Source organism: Corvus brachyrhynchos, unplaced genomic scaffold (assembly GCF_000691975.1).
Source record: "Corvus brachyrhynchos isolate BGI_N302 unplaced genomic scaffold, ASM69197v1 scaffold188, whole genome shotgun sequence".
NCBI lineage: Eukaryota > Metazoa > Chordata > Aves > Passeriformes > Corvidae > Corvus > Corvus brachyrhynchos.
Genome location: NW_008239647.1, coordinates 1,172,054 through 1,191,543, shown reverse-complemented (window position 1 = coordinate 1,191,543; position 19,490 = coordinate 1,172,054). Strand labels below are relative to the sequence as shown.

The following is a 19,490-nucleotide window of genomic DNA, read 5'->3' as shown; positions in this document are numbered from 1 at the left end:
AGCCCGGAGCCGGGCTGTGCCGGGAAAGGGTGGTGGTCCAGCCGCTCGTCCTGCAGCAGCCCACCCCACCCCGCCACCCTCGTCCTTCTCATGCGCCGCTCCACTTCCCACCTGTCTGTCCCGAAGCGTGAGGTTGCCCCAGGGCTCCCTGCTCCGCGCCGCTTGTGCCTGAGTAGGAGCCAGCACCGAGTCACATTCGCCCGTCCGAAGGATGCTACCCAGTCCCTCTCCCGACAGAGCAGAGCCAAGTGCTTCCCTCCCCAGCTAGCACTACTTAGAGAGCAGTACACTAGCGTCCTACGCAAATCTGCGTTCCTCTTTCGCGTAGCTGCTAAACTAATGCAAAAGGCAGCAAACAGGTGTTAGTAACTTAACAAATCTTTGATAGGAACAAGTGAAAAGGTAGCAGCTTTTTCAGAGCCTTTTTATAGTTCGTGGTTTACCTGTGAAACATAGCACTACTTTCTTCATATAGGTAGTTCCTGAGACTTCTCTGTTTTCTTGTATAAGACTGCATCCAATATTCCCTTCTGTTCTCTCACCAATAGATAATCAAATTGCTTTAGGTGTGTAAGAACCTTTTAATTTATCTATTTTGTTACATAATATGAGATAAAGGGGAATAAACCCAGTAAATTTCTGCACAGGATGACTTTATACGCTGTTAGAGAGTAATGTCTCCTCACACTACCTTGTGATCATTTTTGCTAGGGGGGTGTACATAGTATTACAAGTAAGGCAGCCTCCAAACATGTATTGCCACACTGGAACTGTTCCGGTAATGTGCTAGTTCATGGTTTTCTGGGATGTGCTTTAAACTGACTAGTATAAACACATGGTTTCACTGGCAAGATGCAAAAATTAATATGCAAAGGCTAGACCAATTCCAGTGTAAAGATATCGTATGGAGTGCAGTCTTAGAAAAAAAAAAAAATTACGCTGCTTTTTGCTCAGTCTTAATTCGGCCTTTCAGGGTGTTCAATACTCAATGATATTTAAAGAAAAAAATGGAATGATATATATATATAAAGAAAACCTTCTATAAAAATATACATGAGTAAGAAAAAATGCAAAGATAATAAAAAGTATTTATATACTCATTGCCTCTTTCATTGAAGATCAGAAAATAGACACATCTGAGCTACATTTTGACATTTTAGCTGCATTTAAACCCAGATAGTTTATACAAAGAGCTCTGAGTATAACTGTGATGAAACACTATGGACTAAACATATAGTATTTAATGTTTATACTAAAGATATATAAAATTAATTACAAGTGAGACTCAGGGTTTTTATCTACAAGACATACTGTGAAAATGCAGGACATTCGGGCATGCGCTTACTAGAAGGACTCTGGGAAGAAAGAGATCAAGATTCACAACAAACCTTTACAGAATCATATAATATTTAAATGGCTGTTTCCTTGAGTATTCTCAGAAATGTCATTTGTCTGTCAGTCTTCTATTTACATTTCCCCAGAGAAAGGCTCAAATCTTTGCCAATGATACTTCGGTGTTGTCTGGAAGGACAACATGTATATCTGAGGATGAAGGAGGGCTTGTTGAGTAGGCTAAAAGGGTAAGTGTAACTTGGAAGGACATTTGCTTCATATCCTGTGCTGGACTGCAGGTGGTAGCTGCTCAAGACAAAGTGCTACTTTTCCACATCATAGTTGAGTGCTGCCTGGGCCATTGCTTCTGCCACAGCCTGCAGAGCCACATTCAGAGGCTTCAGAAGTGCTGTTTTCCATGCCTGGAGCTGAGCATGTGTGTTCTCCATTGTGTGCGGAAATACACCACTGGTAAAATGAGTTATTAGACCAAAAGTGTCCCTTTCGTGTGCTCCTCTGGCTCATGGCAAGTCCTTGTGATTGCACAGTTCTTCCACATTACTTTTCTTAGCTGGTCAGTTGGTATTTGATGACTACATTTTTATTAGAGGAAGGCTGCCAGAAAGCACTTGGTCCACCATGGTCAAAAACTGGGCCAGTGCTCCCGGTATGTATCTCGAAGTAACCTTGATTATAGATGTGCATGACCTTTAGGAGCTTTTCAAGACCTTGAAAAATTGACAAGATGAGCAAGAAATTTCTATCACTTATGTAACACGGGAGAGGGCATCAGTATCCTTCTCATTTCTCTTCCAATATGGCCATATGCTTGATTTAAAGGCAGCTTTTTGAGTCTTCTGTTGGGCAGCTGCAGAACTGCTGCAGTTGCTGTCAGCTTTATTAAACACAGCAGTAGCAAAAAATCCAGGAGGTAGTCTCACCATTTGCTGCTACTTTGCAAAATCAGTATCAGATACAGGAGCAATTTTCTGGACTGCGGGAAAAACAATCCAGACTTCCTGCAGTCAGATGTCAAGTAAGGATAATTTTAAGAAACACTGCCAGTAAGTGCTTTCTATCACTGATCAACCTCTTTATCATTTTTATTATGGCATGCAGCATGGTGTAAAACACTGGATAGGATCACCTTTAGACTAGTGCATGTGTTGTGGCTGACTACGGCTTGATAAAGTACAGAAGGCATGGAAAGAGGCAAGGTGAAGAGAACAGGTTAGATAGAACAGTCAGCAGAACTTCAGTTTTGTCTTTTACATAAAGAGGCCAAAAGTGTCTTGTGGTGTTAACACAAGGCAGGTACAGAGTACAGTGATGGTGATGATGTTGACAAGTGCAAGTGCAAACATTCTGTCTGAAGAACAGAAAATACTGAGAGACAAAGTTTCCCATGAGATTTGCAAAGATACAAAAAGCCAGACAGGAGAGAGTTGGCTGCTCTCAGTGAAAGTCTACAGAGAAAGCCATTGCATAAATATATGGGAATAGCTGAGGGCATAGAGGAAGATCAGTGCAAAAACCGAGGCGATAAAAATCTGTGAGGTAGGTAGTGGTAAGACATGAGGGAAATCTTGGACAGGATATGCATTTGAACATTCATTTTTTAAATTAGTTGGATAAACCATAACCAGCATTCTTTTATGCCAGCATTTCAGATTTGAGTAGCCACACTGCACTATGCAGGAGTCAGCAACTGGCAAAGAAAACATGCACCATGTCAGGTGTAAGAACAAACATATGTTGTGACCCTCCTCAGAAGTAAAAATCTAGCTCAGAAAGTATGCAGGAAAAGATTAGTGACCTACACAAGTCTCTACATGTTTTATGGACACTTCTCCAAAACGAAATATCAAAGCAGCTGCTGAAAGGCTGACATTTCATGTTCCTATAGTGTGTCAGACATACGCTAGCTTGGGGCTAGTCTATGTACCCAGCCATATTGCACTCATGCTTTACACTAAAGTCCCACTTATAAATGACTTCAAAGGGATTAGTTGATGGTTACTATGAGATATAAACATACTGAATAAATAGCAGTGTGTATATAGTTACGAGCATACCCATGGAACATGTTAGTGATGATTGAGCATGGTACCCAATGAATGGATAATTGTTTTATCAAGTTTCTGGAGTTTACTTTGATAGAGAGTATGGCTACAGATCTGCATCTCAGTGACTAGTCTCATTAGGTGCTTTTATGTACTCCTTTGGTTTTTCAGCTCCTTTGGAGATGGCTGCTGCTGCTTTTGACTTACAACAACTGTGATAAATTCAATCTCCCTGCTTCATGGGTCACACAATGGGCCTGACTGAGGATAAGATTTAATGCAAGAGCCTATCATTGGCCTTATTTAGAGGTAAATGTACAGCATCAGTTCTGTGTGGTACATAATAGCTCTTCTATGAACTGGCCCAAAGCAAATGCCAGACTGTAATAATGCTTGTGATCTGACTGGAAATAAGGATGTCTCCTTGCTTTTAGATTTAGTTTAAAGTGCTGTTATCAAGTGGCTGTGAAATGAACCACGATAAGGACCTGCTTTGAGCTGGCAGTTCACTCTGAGATGAACTGTAACAGTCCAGGTAGTGCTGGACAGACACATAATTTCCTCACAATTGAAAGGCGAGCCCAGAAAATAAAGAAATGCTATCATTTGATATGAAAGCTGCTCATTCCAGACAATATCAACTGAATCTTAATTGGATGGATGTCATTAAGCAGGTGTTCATTACTGATGATATTCCTCTGTGGTTTTGTTTGTTTTCTGATTGGAAATGAAGAAAGATTTCTGTACCTGACTTTTTCCACTTGAGATTCTTGGTGACATGACTTCTTATTGAAGCTGGGAGGCAGTCACTCTGGATTTTTTTGAAAATGAGTGACCATTAGAACTGTATCCCACTAGAGAAAGAGAAAGGATAATAATTGGTTACTTCAGGGGAAGTTGCCTTACAGTGAGAAGTGTAAAATGAATCCTTGGACAGTTGTATAGCCATGTATGCTTCTTCCCTGGGGTTTTAATTGGCTGATGCCTACACAGGGTGTGGAAATTTCCATGTATCTGAAACATTTCCTCCTTAGGAAACAGTCCACAACCTGTGGTTTTGTCCTTTATCCACAGGGGTTGCTTAGTGTGAGATACAGATGAAAGATGCAGTTTCAAGACTGCTTTCTTTGTACCTTGCTCAGCTAGGGATATGGATTCTAGGCTGCTCAGGTTCATCTTCCAATTTGGTGGTGGCTCCTTCTGCCAAGCTTAAGTCAGACTTGTGCCACTTTAGCTGAAGGTATCTTTCCATCAAGTCAGCTCCCACGTTGAAGACCAGAGCAAGCCAGGCCAAGCCAAAAACAATCCATATTGCAGTTAGGCTCCTGTACACGGGGATATAGTGCTTGTTGGGGTTTGTGCCTGAAAAATCCAGGAAAATCTGCATATTTATCTTGGCAGCTTTGGTCTGCTAACCATACATACTCATAGACCCTCTCCACTCCTTGCAAAAGTGTGTGTGTTAATGAGCTTGTGTGATCTATCAGCAGATAGAATTTTTTTTTTATTTTTAAATTTTTTTAATGCCAACTCTCAGGTGAAGCTTAGCACATTTAGCATCCAAGCCCCAAAGGTGAGGCTATATAATAGAAATAGCCATATCTGATATTAATCAGGGATGCTCAAAGTCAATGGCTCCTATCCAACAACAAAGGAAAAACATCTTGGAAATTAAATGTTGAATCCATATTAACCATATTTTACTCAAGAGGCACACAGGGGATCTCAGATGATTTAGGAAGCTACAATTTAGTGATATAGTGATTGCTTTTTGGAGGCTGATACACCTGGGATTTGCAATCACTTGGATAATATGGGAAATGCAGCCATTTTAATTAAGTGGTTATGAGAATCTTAATCCCTGGTTTGATATTTCCACAACATGGACAAACAATGCTGATACAGTCACAGGACAACACTCTAGCTATTCATTTAGTCTCTGTCATTCAGATCATCATGAAACTCCACAGTGTTTCAGTACTGGATTCTTTTTTATCTCCTTTTGGGACATAGTCATGAACTGTAGGAGAGGAGAGCTATCACTTGTGAAGTAAGAAACCCTAGTGGTTTTAACAAATAAACACATTAGACATAAACTGTTAAGATTATGCATTTGTTCAAATAAGTTTGTGGAAAAATAGCCCCTCACGTGTCTCTACCATGATGCTCTCAACCTAGAGGTCTAAAGACTATGTAATATCACTGGGTTTGTCTTCTTTTAGAGGCATCCTGTGGTTGTCAATAATGTCCTCCCCATTTGAAGTACTGCTTATTTAATATTTGATATGGTTTGTTGTTGGGAATGGTAGGCTCTTGCTAAAACAAATCACTGTTAGAAAAGGGTGGTTCAAAGGCTTAATAATGACAAATGAATTTTATTTATATTCCACCTGTCACTCTTGATAACATTTGTACCAGCCTGGACACAGACACCCTTGGATAAGTGTTCAGTGGCATGTGTGAAGGGAGTTGGGTGACTCTCAGGTTGGCTGTCAAGAGAAAAATGCTCATAACTTATAATACATTAGCTCATTATTACCAGTCTGGCTGATCTTGACCAGATCTATAGTGGAATGGATATCTATGCTCCCTGTATTTAGTTTTGTACTAGAGTAATGAATTTCAACAAAGCTCAATCCAGTTCATGTTCTTTTTTACCTACTACATAGTCCCCAAATCCAATGGTGCTCAGGGTGATGAAGGTGAAGTAAAAACCTTCTCCATAGCTCCAGCCTTCTACATAACTGAAGACTAACGGTGGGAACACCAGGAAAAGCAAGGTCCCAGTGGTCAGGAAGATGGCCACTGCCAATGTTTGAACCACCTGAAAGAGAAGAGGAAGATGGCAGCTAAACAGCATGGAGCAGTTGTCTTATCAAAATTGCTGGGTCTGTTTTACTTTTCAATCACAATCCCACTCCACCTGGGAGCAATGGCAAGACAAGGAAGGACAAGCCAATGCTTCCATGTACCGCAGGCTGAGTTCACTGTTTGCATGTAGATATTATACTTAACCATGAAACAAAAAAAAATCTTAAAACTAGGAAAAAAAGAAGGATTTTTAAAAGCTTTTTGCAATGAGCCATATTTTCAGATTTACTATGACATCCATAGGAGTGAAATACTCATTTTACAATTTCAATTCAAGTGGAGATGCTCTTGTAGTCACCTAGCTTCTGTCTTTGAGGAAGATCACCAAGTACTGCATAACTCATGATACAAAGATTGGCAAGAACAAATTAGGGTTCTTTTCACTATGACTGCTTCCAAAGATTTATAAAGTGGCTTGCAAGAGCTCAGCCAAAAATATGTTTGGATGAAACCTAAGTTAAGTCAGTTTGCCTGCTTTCATTTTTAGCTTAGAAGTGCTCAGAGCAGAGCTGGTTTGTGTTAGCACAGGGCAGATCTGTGCCTCTCAGGACAAACATCTGCCTTCGGGGAGATAAGTTACCGTATATGTGACTGCAGTAGATAGGTACAAAGAATGGTCAGTGGATGGGTCCTGAAGGGATTTTAGGAGTTTAGGACTGATGATCAGGAACTCATGGGTTTCCAGGGAACACATTCTGGTGAACTTTTGACTAATGATGTGTGGGCTGATGCAAACTCATTGCAATTCTTTAAAAATGTCCTGCAGGGCAATCAAACTGGAGTATGATTTATATTAATGAGTCTATTGTGACTGGGTGAAAAGCCAAACCACTGTTTATAAAGTGGAAGGTCCAGATATCATGTTTTAATTTCTCTCTCTGAATTATTTCACATAAAAAATAATGCTCTGAGCTTGAGAAACTTGGCTTGAGATGACTGGGTGACTTTGACAAGTCATTTCTGTATTATGTGTCGTGTCTCTCTAGCTGTGTAATGATACTTGTCTCATTTGCAGAGCAGCTTGACAATTACTGATTGACATGATTATAGCTGATATATAATTCAGTTGTTCTCATTTACTTCATTCCAGTATTGTAATAGCATTTAATTATGTAATAAACTTTGCATAAAAATGTATATCAAAATGCACAGTTTTACTTTTTAACCTGTCTTTTAAGAACTTTCTGGTATAAACCTATGATGTAGGGAACGGTAAGTCAGGAATAACGAAGAACTGATTGCAATTAATTTCGCAGAGCATGACAAAATTGTAAGGAGATAAACAAACTTCCTTGAATAAGCTTTTCAGATCAAACAAGCAGATAGAGCTCCAAAGGTTTGTCTGATCATAGGAGTTCTGTCAGAAATGAGGTGTCAACTCAGGAGTGAAAAGGGAAAAAAAAAAAGATCACATCCTTGAGGTGCTATTAGAAATCTCAGTAAAGATGCAGCTATACTAGAATGAAAATCCTTCTGGCGGTAGAGCTGCATGGGTTTGGGGAACAGACAGAGGTTATGCAGCTAAAGAATTTCTTGCTTATATAATCCAAGTCTGCATTTGACGGTACCTTTATAGCTTTCCCATTGTAGATAGAGAATGTACTGACTCAAGAGATTTTACAAATGTAAAAGAAAAAACTTGTGCCAGAACTCTGAAATGTTTCAACATATCTCACATATCTAATCTCCCTTTTCCCTAGCTGAAGGGGTCAATTCATTGACCCTTTTCTCAGAAACATGCACTAACTTTGTAATAAATGACCTTCGTGTATTTTCCATTATCAGTGCTTTTCTTATTAAAAAATGTCTGGACTAGTTCAACAACTCACCAATAAACTGTAAGTAAGGAGAAGGAGTATTTGCATTTTAAGAAAAGAAAAGGAAGGAAGTGCTAAGTTGCTGGCACAACAGGAAAGCTAATTCCAGCCAGATCAGGAGGCCAATAAAAATAAATTGTCTTTTCACAGTGTCAAGCTCGACTCTGGAGAGATGTTGGCATAGGCTGGAGAATAAGAGCTTGATTTGGCAATGTGTGTACATGCACGTATTCTGCCAAGGTCACCAGGTCCATGGTTTTGCTGAGTAAGGTTTTAAAAAGGCAAATCTAGGGTCCCTCAAGCAAAAGCCTATAGCTTTAAAGCTATCGTAGGTAAACTGAGTGTATCAGGTTTCTGATAGAGAAGGCCACGTAACTGCTGTGGTTCACCCAAGGAAATCTAACCTAGCAGCAGCAGCAGCTATCTGAGAAAAGAACTTTAACTAGTTTTAAAATCGTGAAAACAAATGGTAAATTGACACTGTACCTGGGCACGCCCTGGCTTTTGCACCCATCTTTCCAGGGTAAGCAGATGAGCATTGAGACCTTTTCCCAGCTGATTAAGGAAGGCCAGGTTGAGGGGCACTCCAAATAAGGCATAAAACACACAGAAGATCTGCCCTGCCACTGTGCTGGGGGACAAGTTACCATAACCTGGAAAAAAAGAAGGAAACAGCTACATGAAAAGGCTTTACTGTCAAGCTGCAGGCATCATGGAGCGTTCGTAAGCTTGGAAGCTCAACTACATTTAGCTTCAGGAACCTGTGTATCCATGATTTTCTGCAATGAAATCTGTCTGCGAATTGCCATTGCTTATGATGAAACCTTGTGCATTCACTACTACTAGCTGAAAATTAAACATGAAAAATATTACTCTTCCAGGTACTGTTGTAACTTTCTATAGGTCTCTGATTTTGTGGTGAGTGCAACTCAGTGCTTCAAAGCAACCTAAAGATGTGCTGTCCATGTACAAAATGATCTTGCATGTACCAAGTAGGCCCTCAGCTTTCTTTGCAAGTATAAAATACTGGATACAGAAAAATAACAGGCATAATTGGAAACCAATAGAAAACCATGACCCACAGTAGTTGATTGCAGGTGTATTCTGTCCTATTCTGTCCACCAATTACACATTTCTGGGGGCTTTACAGGACAGTTGGAGGAAACAGTTTTTAAGGAAAGAGAGTACCTCACCTATAGTGGTGACAACAGTTCCTGCAAAAAAGAAGGAGTTGCTGAAGTCCCAGTTACTGGGATTTGTAGAATTTCCTTCTGGGTTGACCCCTTTTTCCCATGCTTCCATGAGGACCTGAAGCGGAAAAGGTCAAAGGAGCAAAGATGAGGAAGAATGTCAGAAATAGAGATAAGTAAATACTGTTTTCCATCTTGAGCAAGCAGAGTGATAAACAGTGTAGATAACAGGGTAGAGTTGGACTAAAAAGAACTTATGCTGACATGGCAAAACTTGGAAAAAGAGCTGGCCAGGAACTTGAACTCTTGCTACAGAAGAACAGATCATTGAAATACGATAGGTTCCCCAACTAGATGAAATCTGAGGGGAAGGGAGGGGACAATTCCCCAAAGTGATCAAACCGGGAAAAAAAAGTTGTGCCATAAAAAATAAAGGTAGTCCTCTTCTCTCCTTCTGTAATCCATTCATCTCATTCAATTTTTTAATTTAGGCATGTGTAAATGTATAGTTTTGTCTGTGGGCAGGGGCATGGGGAACATGGTCATTTCTGTTTCCTCCATGTAAGTACTAGTAAGGATGAATTACTGGTTTTGGTTATGACTTCCATAGAATTTTCAGTGACAATTAGGCTTCTCCTAGTCTGAAAGATTAACTAATAAAATATTCTCTGCTATTCCAGATAGATCTTACCATATGACCAAAACTACTGTGTGCCAAAAAATTACTGCTCCTGCATCAAATATCCTGTTAACTGCCTTAATGAAGATTGTGTTCCTTTGCTGTCCCTAATGATTTCTTTATGGGAGACTGGTTTCCTTCTACTCAGTGGTCAAGGTTTTAAGAATCCCCCCGTTTGTCACAAAGCAGCTTTGTAATTTTGCAAAATGCTTGAAGGAATTACTTGTTCATCACTTCTAAAGACTTTGTATGATGCAAGACATGAACAGGAGTCAATAGCAGCTCCAGCTTTAGCTGGTTTCAGGAGTATGAGACCAAAGAAGATACTCTTTTTTGATTCAAATGGTAGCCACTCCCAAAAAGATTGCTTTTTAAATGAACATACCCACTACAAGGTATCTGATTTTGGACAGGATTTGCAATATTCGCTGATCTATACTGGTGGACTGAATATCCTAAATTTATTAGCTAATCTTATTCCTTCAGTAAAAAATCCTACAGCATTGGTCAAATTTATCAGAGGGCTGCTGGATATCATCACATGTGACCTCATGACTGAAGTGTCAGCAGAGCTTATTTTCAATGACAAAGAACTTTACATTATCCATTAAAAGCCTTTTCTTAGAATGAGAAGAATTCAACACATCAAATTTTCGAGTCACTTATTTCATTTGCTGCTAAGAAGGAGGACACAGAAGCTACTGAGGTGTGAGTATTTTGAAATAATCACAGGTTTAATTTATTCCTGTAAGGAACCCTACACAGTTCTGTGCATTTCAATGCACAGGAGTTCACAGGAGTTACATTCACATCATGAGAGACAACACAGAAGAGTAAGGCAACTTTGAATGTGGAACCTTTCAGACACAGTCTGACAAGGTCACATTCCTTGGTATAATTGATGCTGTTAAGTACCAACCCTATGAAAGAACCCCATGAATGAAATGGCATCCTGGTGCCCAACAAACAGGTTCCTGTGGGACAGTTACAATGGCTCCTGGCTCCTTTCATCTACAGCTCAGATAAGGGTTATAGCAGCTGCTGAATGGCTGGTGAACATTAGCTGTTGCCTTTGGGAGAGAAGTTGTCAGTATGTAAAAGCGATGTGCTGTAATTTACAGTAAGAATATGAAACCTTCATTAAGCTATAGTAGGATGTGGAGAGAATAAAAACTGCCTGCTGTTTCTGCTCCTGTCCCCCTGCCAATGCACATTGCAGCCACTTGTGGTCATAAACAAGGATTTGGTCCTTTTGGGCTGTATTTATATCATGTCCTTTGAGACTGAAAAAGTATGGACATGATCAAAACAGGGACTCCTTACTCAATGCATTTGCTTCTCAGCTGTCAGACTGGCATAATTTCCTGACCAAAGTACACTTATCAGATCATTAGAGTTTGGATTTGCACTTTCCCAAAGCTCCAGGCTGCTCATGTTAGGAGCTGCAGCTCAGAGCCATCTCTCAGCTAGGCAGTTTTAGCCATGCAGAATCAATGCAGTTTATTGACATGAAATTGCAGGAATTTGTTTCATGCACAATGGAGTCAAAACTTAATGAATCTGGGTTGAATCTCACATTTCAGGATTTAGGTTTAAAGAATGGGCATTAAGACAAGACATCTTATAGCTGTTAGCTGAATAGACTGAGTCCAGGGGCTGTGTGTCACTGCAGTCTAACTACCATGGCTTTTCAGACTGGAACTTGTGACATGATGAACAGGCCTCCTTAACCATATAGTTAAAACATGCAGAGACACAACTGCTTCCCTGCATCAGAGATTTAATATGGGAAGACTAGTATTCGCTAATATTAGTAAGAGTTAGACAAATTTCCTAACAGGTCTTATAAGCAACGTATAGGTCAGAGAGCACCTGCACTCACATGTACCTTGAGGACTACCAAGTCTCAGTACGTTGAAGCTTGGTGCATTATAGATGATTTGGTGCCCTCAGCCGGTTTTATCTGGAACAGCTTACAGGTGAAACTAATTCAGCAGAGACACGGCAGCAAAATGCGATTCTCTGAGTGGCACGGCAGGGCTAAGAAAACTCCACTGGAGTCAGAGGGAGAAGAATCTGGACACGTGTGACCTCCCCTAATATTTTGACGGTAGAGGAGTTTTAACTAAATCTTTCAATCCCTTAAGATATCACAGCTGGGTTTAGAACGAGAATCAGGTTTTCACCTCTGCAGTCACTATCGGAGAGGTAAGGGAAGGACATGTAATATCACCAAGTCATGAAGGTGAAAAAAAATAGACATGGTTTTAGGCATGTAAGTTCTTGAAAACTCTAGTAATTTTCTGGCCAATGCCCAATGTTCCACAAGTAATAGATCACAGTATTAGTAATCAGAACATTGGCTTTGTAGACAGAGGGTCAGGCACCTTTTCTACCCTTTCTAATCTGAACTTCACTGTAAGCTTAAATCCATATACAAAATCTGAGCTTTTCGTTGATCAGAATCATACACCTTCATGGAAGTCCTCGGACTTGGGCAGTACAAATTGTTTAGAGTTTTTATCAGTTTTAATGACATGGTAGAAAGAGTTCAAACTGTTTAGTCACCCAGCTCTGCAACTGGGTATGTTTTGAGCACAAAGAAACTGGTATTTTAAGGATTTATGTCCAGTTCTTGCAATACTAGTATGAGAATATATCTATAATACCAGGAAAGGTCGAATAATTTATCTTTAGCCAGTTTTGAGGAAAAGATTAAAATGTAATTGAAGATGTCATTAATTGACAACCCATATTGAACAAGAGCCCTTTATCTCTTCTTATAAGTGATAGATAACACAGTTTGTGATGGTTGACTTTATCTTTTCTTTAGGCCTGAAGTGCAGGACCACCTTCAAAGGCAGTATACAAGTTCTAGTACAAAAGGGCAGGATTTGCACAGGTTTGGACTGGAGAACCCTGGAAGGGCAACCTACTTCTTTAGATTTGATTCTTGTTTTTTGTTCCCATGCATAATTTCCAGTAATAATTAATGAGGGAGATGAGAACCATGAAGTTGAAATTACTGCAAGGTAGCGCAAGTGCATCACCACATTTACATATTTTGGGAGTTTGTGACTGGGGAAAGAAAGTAATTCCATAGATCAAGATAAGGAAGTATATGAATGGGCTTGAGTTATTTATAGAGTTAGATATTTAGTATTATGGTCAGCTGATCAGTTTATATCATGCTTGGTCCCAATAGTATAATTTCTTCTAATGAAAATAATGTGTGAGCCAAAATAATGGGAACCCTTTCCTCTTACCTGTACAAACTGCTCCAGGGCTTGTCTGTCCAAGCATGTGTAGTTCTGCAGGAACTTGAGCTTTTCCAGCTGGAACTGGTCCCGAAAATGTGTCTCTGCCTGCTTCTCCAGCAGCTGGAACACCATAGCACCCAGGAGGAGGTAAAAGAGATAACCCAGTACCAGCAGTGGAGTCCAGCTGATCTGCCGGCTGTGCATGCTGAGGAGGGGCATGCTGCTGATCTGCCCTTGCCAGTTCCTGCTCAGTACTTCATAGGTTACTGTCCCAAGATGTGACCTACCCAAAACACCCAGGAATCACACACCCATGTTCCCAGCTATTGCCCTGGAGAATTTTTCAATAGAACATCAGGGTATCAGGGCTTACAAAATGAGACTAACAGAGAAATTTTACCCCTCCACATCTGTTCTCTATCTAAAATAAAGGGCTTGATAAGAATTGTGAATCAGAATGTTTTATCTAAAGATCTCAATCAAATGAATAAAGCCCTCTGAGGTTGGTATTGATTTCCAGGCTGGGAAGCTGAATCAAAACTGCGGTTATATGACTTACCCCAGGTCATATACATATGGAGTCACAGATAGACTCTTAAAAGTCTTGACAAGTAAAGCCTTACTCTAAACACTAGACTTGTGTACAAGAAAATGCTCTAAACTCTCTAATTACAGCAGACTCCCCAGAAGAAAGAAGAGTAGGGAGCTGAATAAATGGAAAAGTCAATAGCTGCTGTCTGTACCACACAAACATTGCTGGCACCAGTAAAACCAGCATGGTGAAGCTTACAGACATCCTGAATTCAACTTGGTCACACAACAGAACCTCTTTATTTTCTAGTCCTAATAAGATCAATCCCCTCACTGCCTGGCCTACTGCTCCTGAACTCTGTCAGATGACTCCACCCTTTAGTCCACTGAGTTAGGGAATAAACCACTCATGCCTACTGCTTTCAGTCTCTGTATTGCCCTTTTAATCCAAATACATATGGGGGAAGGAGGGCTTAAGGTTAATCATTAGCTAAAATGTATCAGAGTTTCACTCATGGAAGCCTTAATAATTATCATGCACTCGAAATGAGCTGGGCTTGCATTTTTTTCTGTAGGAAGAGCTTTATGGCAAGTGTCATCTGTGTCACACTGCTTCTGAAAGAAAACAAACACACACTCACACACACATGCAGAGGAAGATGGCCAGGTGGCTAGGGCTGCAAATTTGTTATTACACTCTCTTACTGTTAAAATGTTCTGGATATAAATATCTCTACTTTGCTTAGCATTCAGATGGTTTTACATCTACCTTCAAACAAGAGGTAGTGCTCACAGAAAAAGACTGAAAAAATGATTTAATTCATATCTGTATCTGGGAAAATCCCCGGACTTGCCATTTGTACTGTGCTCGTAACCTGGGGCCAGCCATTATCCAGAGGAGGATGACTGACTGGCAGCAGAAGGCCTCTTACCACTCTGAAAAGTGAAAACTTTTGTGGTTAATTCCCAGGAGACCATCCTGGACTTTTTCTGGGACCACTCTGTCAGTGTGAGTGGGGGGAATAGAAATATTTCAACAGGAAAGTGCAATGTGCCTTGATTGCTCTGATGTTTCTTTTCAACTGGAAAAGCGAAACATTTGGGAGATGGAAGTTACAATAGCATTGATATTACTGAGTACTGCAACAACATTACGAAGCAACCTGATCTGAATCAGCTGAGACATCCAGCTTATAATCACTGATGGAAGGCCTTCTCTTGGTCTGTGCTAAGGATGACAATTCTTTACACAGTATCTAGCAAGACCATCACTCTTGTTTCTGACTTCCATAACTAAAAGGTACAGCTTGTTATTCCATTCCTAGTGAAATGATATGGGTAGAGAAGCATGGGGTGTTGCACTAGCAGGGCTGTCTCTGGTGGGAGATCCAGGTGTTTGCTGGGTTGTTGTTGATAGGACCTATGACTACCAGGCCGAGAGAATGCCAGCCTACTGGTTTTCTGCAATGGATGCAAACCATGGAGTTGTGCACAGCTGGGCTGGCACAAATTTCCTCCGTTGAAGTACATTCCACAATTAAGGGTATGAAACTATAAGATATAAATGAACAAATACAGCACTTAATCAGTTTTTTGTCCTCTTCTATTCTTTCCAGTTCAGAGCAACAAAGCATTCCAGCTGACGAACTTGGCAGGGTAAATTATACCTTAAGAAAAAATTTCCACTCAGGCTTACTTTTGAGATCTACATTTTCTGAGGGTGTTGCAAACTGAGTCACTAATATCATCAAGGTGTGTTTATTTCTATACTATAGTTATTCCTACTGGTTTGGTTCTTTCCCCCTCTAGTGTCAAGCTGCAATATAGGAACCAAATAAAGCCAGATTCTGTGCAGCAGCCCAGAAGTTATGCCTTGCCACAGGAAAAAAGAAACCCAAATATGTGCATTTGGAAGCAAACTGAAGACTTATGATTTCTGTGTGAGTTCTGAATCTGGAAGAGGGAATTCAGCATGGCTTACCACATTGGAAATTAAATTTGGCTTCCAGGTAAAAAGGCATAGTATACAATGTGCTGAAATAACAATACTAGCAAATCGCTTTTTATAACAGGATGACAAAGAACACTTTCTAGTCTTAACTTCTCTTGTTGCTTTTCTAATGCTCTTCTGATTAAAAAATAAACAAAATCTGAGTTCACAAACTTTAGAAATAAAAAGTATGGAATGCAGGAACTTTTTAAGAGTAGCTGAACACGGAAATTGACTGTTCTTCTGAGGTCCTGCTTTTTCAGTGCTCCCTGCCAATGTAGAACATAAGAGTGCATCTGGTCTCAAAGCTAGGGAATGACTTCTCACAAAGCATGTTTTGAATCCAGGACTGGACATGATCTCCTTGATTATTCCTTCACTTATCTTTCTTCCTCAGTGTGACTGACCCAATGGCATCCAGCTTTTCCCATAGAAAATCTGAGCCATTCTGGAAAGGACAGATACTTAAATGACATCCTGGTTTACAATCAACATAATAATCACTTTTCATGTATTACTTGGAGAAAATCAAAGGATTCAGTGTTCTCCAAATGCTTTACCTATTGTTTTTACAACCCCTAACAAATCTTGAACACGGATAGATGTGAAATAAAAGACAGGCCAAAAATAACTGACATGGTTTGCTCACTTTTCCTCACTGGTTCTCAAAAGCCAGAAAAATACCATTGTGATCAGAAGTATAATTTACATCAACACAAATAAGCATTTCTAAATTAAGTAACAAAACAGTTGAAAGATACCTTGGCTGATCCTGATCTCAAGCTTCTCATGGAGAATGATTTTTAGTCTCTGTACTAGTTGATAAAGTGGATGCAAAGATCCAGGGATTAATTCTTTCACAAGCTAAGCATTTCAGCCTGAACAGTTTGTACAAGGAAATACTGAATTATTTTAATTTGTTGTGCTCCTTGAATGACTTTTAAACTCTGCACTGCAGAGAAGAATTAAGGAAATTATTTTAGAACCATATTAAATATAAATACGAGAACCATTGCATTTCTTCAGGCATGACACTGCCATGTGGCAATTTTCAACTTCTGATTTTGTTCTCACTTCAAATTTAAACCAATCATTTTGACTTCCTGATTGGTGTCCACATAGGTGAAAACACGAAGTATTTTCAGATAAATATTATAAAGAATTTTAAGATTTCAACAGTATTTTTCTCAGACAGATTCCACAGGAAGAAAAAAAAGATTCCTTGAATTCTGTAATTGCTGTATTGGAGGTAGATCTTGTTTCTGTTCTTTATCTGTATAAACGCACTGGAGTAAATCCACTGTTGGTCCACAGATACAAGTATTTGTTTAGTTCACTATTTGTGTCAAATGAAGCACTGCAGCTGCCCCCTAAAATGAACAGAAGGTAACCTTTTGAAAATCTCAGGTGTCGCTCCTGAGCTTTTCCTCAAGGAAAAGGGAAAAGGAGTCTTCATTTTTATTGTGGTGGTGTCAAATCAAGGCATGAATAGTAACCATTATAAATAGTCAATTTACTTTGCTTGTCTTATAGGTGAGGTTTCAAAGCAAACATTGCAGGAAGTGAAAGATAGAAAAATAGAAAAAGATCGTTTAACATTGATTAAAGCAACAATAAAAGTGATTCATATGAAATAAAATAAAACCAGAAGTTTGATTGTTGTGGTTATTAGAAATGCACTTTGAAAAGACAAACCAATTCTATATAGAGCTACCAAATATGCTATGTGTTACAAGGCATTCCCAGGTGTTCATCTTCTTGACATCCATATTCACCAGCTGCATGTTTGTACAGGCAATATTTACAAGATCTTAACATTTTATTATGTTGAAGCGCTCTCAGTTTATGCTACTGACATAAAATACTTGCATCCTGTGATTGATTAAACCAGGTAAGTATATATGACATTATACATTTACACCGTTACACATGTGAACCTCATTACCTCTTCTTTTAAAAACACAGGAGTGACAGAGGAAGATTGAATTAGGGCATGTCCATCTTCCAAGAAAGAGAAACTCAACATAAGGTTATGTCATTTTTTTTCTTGGAGCTCTCTGGAAAGCTGCAGTGGCCAGGAAATAGTGAAATGCCCAAGCCAAAACCTGGTTAGCTCAAGGGTTTCATTAATGCAGGTCCAGACTGTGTACAGAGCCCTGGCAGATTCAACATCAATGATAACAGAGCCCTTGGCCTTTATTATAAGTCTGGGTCATATCCTGACCCTCCCAGAAACTACAGTGCTGTAACACACCAGAGGATGTATATCTTCTTCTGAAATTAACTATATAGAAGATTAGAAATATGTTGAAATAAAAGATGAGATAATCCACAATGTCCAGCATCAATTAATCCCAGAAATACCTGTATGGAATCTACCACTCTAGAGCTACTTCCTCAAGAAATCTCTACCAAAAAAAAAAAAGAAAAAAAAGAAACTTGGATTTATTCTTGTTGCAGATAATAAATAAATTGTATTTACCATATGAACATTGAACCAAACCCAACTAGGTATCATGTGAAGTGACTGGAGTGAGATGTGCGTGAGGATCTCCATGCTTAGCAATGCTGTTTTACAGGTAGCTTAGGGAGGATTCAAGACCAGGATAAATGTGGGCCTCCGGTTGTTTCTTCAATGTAGTAAATGCTTGGATTATTTCAAATTAATCTTGAAGTTATATGAAGAGAGACTATTAAAAGAAGGAACTTTTTTTATCTGTGGCCAACAAAAATTTCTTGAATCAATAAATGCTTTCACAAAGCCACATGGACGTTTAGAGAAGAGATCCAGAAGCCCTCCAGCACCTGAGAGAAGGCCATCAAAAGCTGGAGCCAGGCTTTTCACAGTGTGGCTTGTGAGAGGAAGAGAGATAATGACAAAAAGAAAAGTTCAGGAGGGACATAAGGGAAAACCTTTTCATCGCGAGGACGGTGAAACATTGGAATGAATTGCTTAGAAAGGTTATGTGGCCTCCATTCTTGGAGGTTTTCAAGACCACACTGAACAAAGCCCTCAGCAGCTTGGTTTGATCTCGTAACTGATGTTCTTGTGAGGAAGAGGTGGGATTAAAGACCTGCTAAGATAATTTCCAACCTGAATTTTCCTGTGAATACAAAATGCAATTTTTGAAGACCGGAGGCAGTTTTTTAAAAATGAGAATGCTTTATATCTTAAGACTATTATTTACTAAATGAGCAATCTTTTCTTTCCCCATCATCTTATGAAAATTTTCAAAAGATGCAAGAAAGACTTTCTGTTTACATGGTTTTATATATTTATATGGGTTTCTATTACTGGATGCACTTTTGTCCAAGATCTTAAGTGTCTGATATAATCTTAATCTTAGACCATGTTGCCAATCAGGTACTACTTTGTTAACAGTGATTGAATTTCACACCAAATTTACAACAGTGTAAAGAAAAGGCTAGAGAATTTGGAAACAGGAGAGCAAGGAATTATTTTCTCTCTGTGAGTGAGATGTGTGGCAAACTGAGAACAGACCACTGAATCATCAAGTAGTAGCAGCATCACATAACTCATATGAAGATAGCAGAGATCCTTCTTTTAACCAGTTACTTAAAGCTATTGGAAATGCTTCAATGTCAAAAGGAAGGAGATGTTGGACCAGTGATTCCCTTTGAGCCACCTTCAAATAAATTCACCACAATGGGTATTTTACTGGAAACAAAAAAAGACAGTTGCTTCACCCAGCAACATTTTGGAACCTGAGTCTCTTCTCCAGCTATGAGGCGTGGC

The 19,490-nt window shown here is 39.5% G+C and overlaps 2 protein-coding genes across 2 annotated transcripts in view; both read right to left on the bottom strand.

The window, feature by feature from the left end:
- The window catches only part of LOC108448635 (potassium channel subfamily K member 17-like), a 32,870-nt gene extending 31,089 nt beyond the window's left edge, over positions 1-1,781 (bottom strand). The window contains exons 1-2 of the mRNA XM_017742329.1: positions 1,660-1,781; positions 112-256 (exon numbers count right to left, since the gene is read on the bottom strand). Coding sequence (XP_017597818.1) covers positions 112-256; positions 1,660-1,781 — 267 coding nt within the window. The remainder of the gene's footprint in view (positions 1-111; positions 257-1,659) is intronic.
- Positions 1,069-19,490, bottom strand: part of LOC103621085 (potassium channel subfamily K member 16) — an 18,451-nt gene continuing 29 nt past the window's right edge. The window contains exons 1-6 of the mRNA XM_008639830.2: positions 13,219-19,490; positions 9,277-9,391; positions 8,570-8,736; positions 6,054-6,219; positions 4,529-4,757; positions 1,069-4,249 (exon numbers count right to left, since the gene is read on the bottom strand). The exon at positions 13,219-19,490 is cut by the window's right edge and continues 29 nt beyond it. Of these exons, the coding sequence (XP_008638052.1) occupies positions 4,534-4,757; positions 6,054-6,219; positions 8,570-8,736; positions 9,277-9,391; positions 13,219-13,431 (885 nt within the window). The 5' untranslated portion in view covers positions 13,432-19,490 and the 3' untranslated portion in view covers positions 1,069-4,249; positions 4,529-4,533. The remainder of the gene's footprint in view (positions 4,250-4,528; positions 4,758-6,053; positions 6,220-8,569; positions 8,737-9,276; positions 9,392-13,218) is intronic.